At 35.9% G+C, this 6,307-nt stretch overlaps 3 protein-coding genes across 3 annotated transcripts in view; 2 read left to right on the forward strand and 1 right to left on the reverse strand.

The window, feature by feature from the left end:
• LOC107673251 (DEP domain-containing protein 7-like) overlaps positions 1-633 on the forward strand; it is a 4,199-nt gene extending 3,566 nt beyond the window's left edge. Inside the window, exon 9 of the mRNA XM_016466771.1 lies at positions 168-633. Coding sequence (XP_016322257.1) covers positions 168-400 — 233 coding nt within the window. The 3' untranslated portion in view covers positions 401-633. The remainder of the gene's footprint in view (positions 1-167) is intronic.
• A 708-nt stretch (positions 634-1,341) lies between these two features.
• Positions 1,342-3,072, forward strand: LOC107673286 (peptidyl-prolyl cis-trans isomerase B). Its single transcript, XM_016466817.1, has 5 exons — positions 1,342-1,549; positions 1,953-2,066; positions 2,157-2,250; positions 2,405-2,589; positions 2,694-3,072. The coding sequence occupies exons 1-5, from the start codon at positions 1,415-1,417 to the stop codon at positions 2,814-2,816; spliced, it is 651 nt and encodes a 216-aa protein (XP_016322303.1). The 5' UTR covers positions 1,342-1,414; the 3' UTR covers positions 2,817-3,072.
• Positions 3,073-4,013: 941 nt separating this feature from the next.
• LOC107673285 (sorting nexin-24-like) overlaps positions 4,014-6,307 on the reverse strand; it is a 10,037-nt gene continuing 7,743 nt past the window's right edge. The window contains exons 3-6 of the mRNA XM_016466816.1: positions 5,029-5,123; positions 4,821-4,859; positions 4,656-4,723; positions 4,014-4,560 (exon numbers count right to left, since the gene is read on the reverse strand). Coding sequence (XP_016322302.1) covers positions 4,367-4,560; positions 4,656-4,723; positions 4,821-4,859; positions 5,029-5,123 — 396 coding nt within the window. The 3' untranslated portion in view covers positions 4,014-4,366. The remainder of the gene's footprint in view (positions 4,561-4,655; positions 4,724-4,820; positions 4,860-5,028; positions 5,124-6,307) is intronic.

Raw genomic sequence — 6,307 nt, forward strand, 5'->3', positions numbered from 1 at the left:
ACACACACACACACACACGTTTATTTTTAAATACTATACTTTTAAAAAAAAATAATTACAGTTAGTAATTTTAGCCATGTATATTTATATTATTGTGTGACCATTTAACTTTAATCATTTTAATTTGACAAGTGATTTGAAGTGTTTGTTTTCTCTGAATATGTTAGATACCCCGTTTTGTCAGCGAGTGCCAAGAGACATGTACACAGAGACCATAAAGGACTCGACTAAAAATGAGCTGTACTCTCTCTTGAAAAACATTGACGAAAACACCAAATACTCCCTGAAAGAGAAGAAACGACTCCTGGTGCAGTTTTATAAGGGCCATCCAGACATCTTCATGCAGTATTTTGGGTCTAGACCGTCTAGACTAAGCACATTAAACCTACTTGAAGTTTAAGTTCACTTTGTCCTGTACATGTACTTGTACTTTTTTGAATGTTTGTATCCAAATAAATAAAAATAAACACATTTAAGTGTCAAATAAGAATGTAGTATGTGTATTTGAATAGCATAAATTTGTTATGCCACCACCTTAGAGGGATGGGCCTACAAGTACATTTGCTTCATAAATAATACTAAAAATACTCCTATAGAAGTGGGTATGTTACACAGAAATGAGTTGTTATATATTCATATTATACACCAAAACCGTGTTAAAATACGAAATAAAGCAACATGTCAGATGTTAAGACATAAATTGAGTTTGAATTGAACTCTAATAGTCTTTTTTTGTTACTTATTAAAGTTTTATAGTAGCCTATATATTATTTGTGATGTATTTGTTTTGTACTGAGGTACTTACATTTATGTCGTAAGCATTTTTAACGTTATTACATTTGTTAAATGTCTGAGAGCAATTACAAACATCACCTTTTTGCTTTTCTTCTTGTTTAATGGCGAATAACTCCTTTAGGAGCATCCTTTGTGCTTTTGTCGCGTCGTGCGCCTTTAATGCTGATGCGTCTCCAGAAGCCGCTGTGGCTCCGTTTAATGGCGAATAACTCCTTTAGGAGCATCCTTTGTGCTTTTGTCGCGTCGTGCGCCTTTAATGCTGATGCATCTCCAGAAGCCGCTGTGGCTCCGTCCATTCCTTACGCGTTTCAAACTCTGATTGGCTCTTCATTCCTTGACAGACAAACGCTTGTCCAATCAGCGTCCGATGGGTCGGGACACGTCACATAGAGCGGAGTGCGCTCCCGGCGCCTGTTCTCAGATCAGTTCATCGTGCGCACAGCGTCGTAGGTTCCCACAGTGAGTAGATTAACTTAACTGTTCCTGGATCTGCTCTAGCGCTCAAATCTCGCCGGGGTTGATGCGGAATTCTGGGCGCAGCTCAAATCTCCTCCCCGGATGCCCCTGAAACCCTAACACACAGTCATCGCCACACATACAGTTTTTTTGGGGGTTGTTCATGGTGCGGATCTGCGAGAGGAGGATGAAGTTTTTGGTGGCAGTCACATTGATCGTCGGCTCGGTGATTTTCCTGCTTTTCCCGAGCGGGTCAGAAGCGGATGAGAAGAAAAAAGGTCCGAAAGTCACGGCCAAGGTACAAAAACGCTGCGCTGCTCTACATTCACTGCAACGCCGTGTCTGGCCTATTGCACACAAATAACATAATTCGAATTCCAGTTCGAATCTAATGTTGCGTTTACACTTAAATTCAGCGTGCTAGATTCGCATAGCCTAGTGCTTTTTGCTTGAAAACCATCTGTAGTTTTTTTTTGGTTTTTTTTTTGCATTTACCAAAGTTCATTGGTGTTGTGCAAAATATACAAAGGCTGGTAACACCACGCAAATGTTTTGTAATTTAATCAAAAAGTGTTGCATCAATATTTGTCTAATGATAAATCTGGGTTTTATGGTCGCTTATGAAGTGGATTCACCATAGTGCATGTGCAGAACTGATTTTTGATGTTCTGGTGTGACTCTGGATTTGGTCGTTTTCCCAGGTGTACTTTGACCTGAGGATCGGTGATGAGGATGCAGGACGGATTGTCATTGGACTCTTTGGAAAGACTGTCCCTAAAACAACAGAAAATTTCCTCCAGCTGGCTACTGGAGAGGTGAAGTTTTTTTTTTCTTCTTCCTCTGCCAGTCAGTATTCATGATTCACAGTAAAAATTAGTCTAAATGCATGCAATTTTGATTTCCAGAAAGGATTTGGTTACAAGGGCAGCAAGTTCCACCGAGTGATCAAAGACTTCATGATCCAGGGAGGAGATTTCACTAGCGGAGATGGAACTGGAGGTATCAAAATACTAAAAACACTTTTGTTTAAGATGAATACCATGTTGTATCTTAATGTTCTTAAGTATGTTTTTTTTTTTTTTAGGCTCTGAGGTCAAACCTCAGTTTATTATTTCAAGAAGTATTACCTGATTTCTAACACCTCTTTATGTAGGTAAGAGCATCTATGGAGACCGTTTCCCTGATGAGAACTTCAAGCTGAAGCATTATGGTCCTGGTTGGCTCAGCATGGCCAATGCCGGCAAAGACACCAACGGCTCCCAGTTCTTCATCACCACGGTCCAGACGCCATGGCTGGATGGCAAACATGTTGTGTTTGGCAAAATCTTGGAGGGCATGGTGAGTATCTCAACTTTATTCATCTAAGGAGAAGTTGTGTTCCTCCATACTCATAGAAGTGCATTTACTCCAGTGACTGTGCTACTTGTCCTGCTGTCTTCCAGGATGTGGTGAGAAAGATTGAGAGCACAAAGACAGATGGGCGAGATAAACCTCTCAAGGACGTCATTGTCCACGACTGTGGCAAGATCGAGGTGGAAAACCCTTTCGCAGTAGCTAAAGAGTAATTTAAGTTTGGGGGGACAACAGGACTCTGGGTTTAAGGGGATTGAATTGGGTGCCACTAGAGTTCTAGTGGGAACAGTGTGTGTATGTGCTTATTGGAGCTCTGCCCCCTCGCTGGGACGTCACACACCAGTCCTGATCCGCAGAGCGGCATATCCTGGGTCCAGTTCCAACCAGCATTCCACAGGGTCAGATTCCTGACCCACTTCAACCTGCTTTTGTAAACATATCTTCAATAAAGGATCCAGGTTTTCTTAATGCTGTTGTGTTGCTTGAAGAAATGCCTTGTCTTTTTGACCATGAACAAATCAGACACTCTCTTTATTCAATAGAAATACCCTTAGCAAAAATGCTTAAGTTGTTTTATAGTACAGGTAAATATCTTGGCACAGTAAAACAAAATCAGTGACAACCTGGGTTTGCAATGTGAATTTCATGAAGAAATGTCCAGTTTATGTTTTACACTGAAATAAAAAAAATACATATATATACACACACACACATAACATGTACATAATGAATACATAAAATGAATGCATAAGAAATTAAGGCAAAAGTTTAAATGTAATATTTTTAGGACCATTAAGATTTTTGTTTATGACAATAAAAATTAAGCACAAATTAGATTTTAGTAAGGTAACAAACAAAAAAATATGTATAAATTAAATTAAGAACAACATATTGCAATGATGTATAACTGCATTTGGATTTTATTAAAAATGTATTTATATATTTTTGTGCCTTATATGGTTGGCAGGGCTTCTTAAAAAAAATACACATTTTCAGAAATATATGAAATGAATTCCAACTGAAATAAAAAAAATACATATATATACACACACACACACACACGACATGTACATAATGAATACATAAAATGAATGCATAAGAAATTAAGGCAAAAAAAGTTTAAATGTAATATTTTTAGGACCATTAAGATTTTTGTTTATGACAATAAAAATTAAGCACAAATTAGATTTTAGTAAGGTAACAAACAAAAAAATATGTATAAATTAAATTAAGAACAACATATTGCAATGATGTATAACTGCATTTGGATTTTATTAAAAATGTATTTATATATTTTTGTGCCTTATATGGTTGGCAGGGCTTCTTAAAAAAAATACACATTTTCAGAAATATATGAAATGAATTCCAAATAAATGCAAAAAAAAAAAAAGAATTTTTTTTTTAGGTCCATTAAGATTTTTGTGACTTACAATTAAGCACAAAAACTTGATTTTAATATGGTAAAAAAACAACAGAAATTAGCATAATTTAAATTCAGTACAACATATTGCAATGATGAATAATTGCAATTGTACTTTAAATATTTACATTTAAATCTAGTTTTTGTGCATAGTAAAGTTGGCAGTCAAAATAGTCTTTTATTTTTTTTAACTAGGCTTTTGAGATAATGACCTAGACCGTTTTTGTGAGATTCACATCATAAAATATGACAAACCTAAAGATAAAAGATTCAGTCGATATAAACATGCGAAGGCACATTTAAAGCAGATGGAGTTGCTAGGCAACACTGCAGTGATTGCACTCATATTCTCTGTGACTCTGGCAGTGAGCTGATATTGCTTCTGTTTATGGTAATAGTGGGGATTTTGGGATGCACGGGCAGCTCTGGTGCACAGGTGAGGCCGCTGGGTTTACAGCAGCTCTTTTTGAAACTCACTTTGACGTCTCTGGGGTACAAACCCTGCAGGACGCCGGCCACCACGATATCAGGGAGGTCTATGGGAAAATGACCACAAAAGAATGTTTCATTTGGGTGTAAAAAAAAAATACATTTCTGTAATGACATAATCACAGTAATCTGTAAGGTTTACCTGATCTGGATTCAAGCTGGAAAGGGTCAGCCGAGAAACCAACTACTCGCTGATTGAATAACTTAAAACTACAGGAAGACAATGTACAATGTCTGTTCAGAATCAATTGATCTAAATTTGATTCCAAGTTTATGAACAGGTTAAAAGAGATGAGGATGAACATACCTGTATCCCTGCTCTTGACAGTCATCTGACTGGTTTTCACTGAAATATAACGATTAGGGCATTAATAACAAGCCTGAAAGCACTTTTAATATTATTACTATGTAGATTACTTATAGTTATTGTTAATTCATTAGCTGAATTTCCATAGTAAATATTTAGATACATTGCTAAATTACAATTATGGTGCTCCAGTGAGGTAAATACATACTCAGAGCTGCAGTTCTTGCTCGCCGAATGAAAATGTTTGACCTGCAGGAAATCCAGGAGCTCTTGAGGAACAACGTCATTTCGATACAGAATCTCCTGCAATTGGCAGCCAATAAAAAAGTTACAACCTCAGTATGACATTATATTGAATTTATTAATTCAATTAAATCATTAACATGATTGATATATTGCAACATATTTTCATACATTAGAATACACTTTCACACACTTAAGTTCAATAAGATAAGGTCAATACTACACACACACACACACACACACATATACATATATATATATATATACATATATATATATATAAATATATATATATATATATACAGCAGGTCAGGGCCGTGCACAGACCTTTTGAGGGGCATGTGCTGAAACTGAAAAAGGGACCCCCCACCCCACCCCCCTTAATGACAAATGAAATAACACAAAATAATAGTCTCAAAAGCTTTAGATTTATTCACTATTAATAACAACCATAATATATATAATATATAGGGTTTCTTAGGTCTATAGGTCTATTTATTATAATGACATGGCTTTTAAAGACTACTTAATTTCTAAATCTCAAAAGGTGGAAGTCAAAAAAAGGACATGGTATGATAGCTTGGCATTATACAGTGCAAAGGATATCTGGCCTTCTAGATGTAAAGTAGGCTATAACAATGGGCCTCCTGGGGTAAAATATATGAAATTTATTCCTGTGATGCAAAGCTGAATGCATCATTACTCCAGTCTTCAGTGTCACATGATCCTTCAGAAATCATTCTAATATTTGCCGCAAGAAACATTTCTGATTATTATCAGTTGAAAACAGTTGTGCTGCTTCATATTTTTGTGAAAACCATGATATATATTTTTTTCAGGATTCTTTAATGGATAGAAAGTTCAAAAGAACAGCATTTATTTGAAATTGAAAATTATTATTAGCGTCTTTACTGTCACTTTTGATCAACTTAATGCATTCTTGTTGAATAAAAGTATTAATTTCTTAATATTCTTTATTTCACATAATTACATTCTAATCTACATTCTAAACAAGGCGATGAGGGGTAAGGGTTATATATTTGGAATAGCATAATACTCAACAACAATATGTTGTACATATACTGTGCTTGGTGTGTGATTTTTCTGTATATACTGAATACTCAGATTTCCAAATACATTTGCTCTTTCAGAACACAGGTCTTCATAAAGGTTAAAAACTAACCAAAATGTGCTTTATGCAAAAAGATTGTGTGCTATACAGTATCCCATAATATGACCCCCCC

The sequence above is a fragment of the Sinocyclocheilus anshuiensis genome, unplaced genomic scaffold (genome assembly GCF_001515605.1).
Source record: "Sinocyclocheilus anshuiensis isolate Anshui unplaced genomic scaffold, SAMN03320099.WGS_v1.1 scaffold68, whole genome shotgun sequence".
Classification (NCBI taxonomy): domain Eukaryota; kingdom Metazoa; phylum Chordata; class Actinopteri; order Cypriniformes; family Cyprinidae; genus Sinocyclocheilus; species Sinocyclocheilus anshuiensis.

Coding starts and splice junctions, on each gene's coding strand:
- LOC107673286 (XM_016466817.1), top strand. CDS start 1,415: ATGGTGCGGATCTGCGAGAGGAGGATGAAGTTTTTGGTGGCAGTCACA. Junction 1,550..1,952: donor GTCCGAAAGTCACGGCCAAG/GTACAAAAACGC, acceptor TCGTTTTCCCAG/GTGTACTTTGACCTGAGGAT. Junction 2,251..2,404: donor TAGCGGAGATGGAACTGGAG/GTATCAAAATAC, acceptor CTCTTTATGTAG/GTAAGAGCATCTATGGAGAC.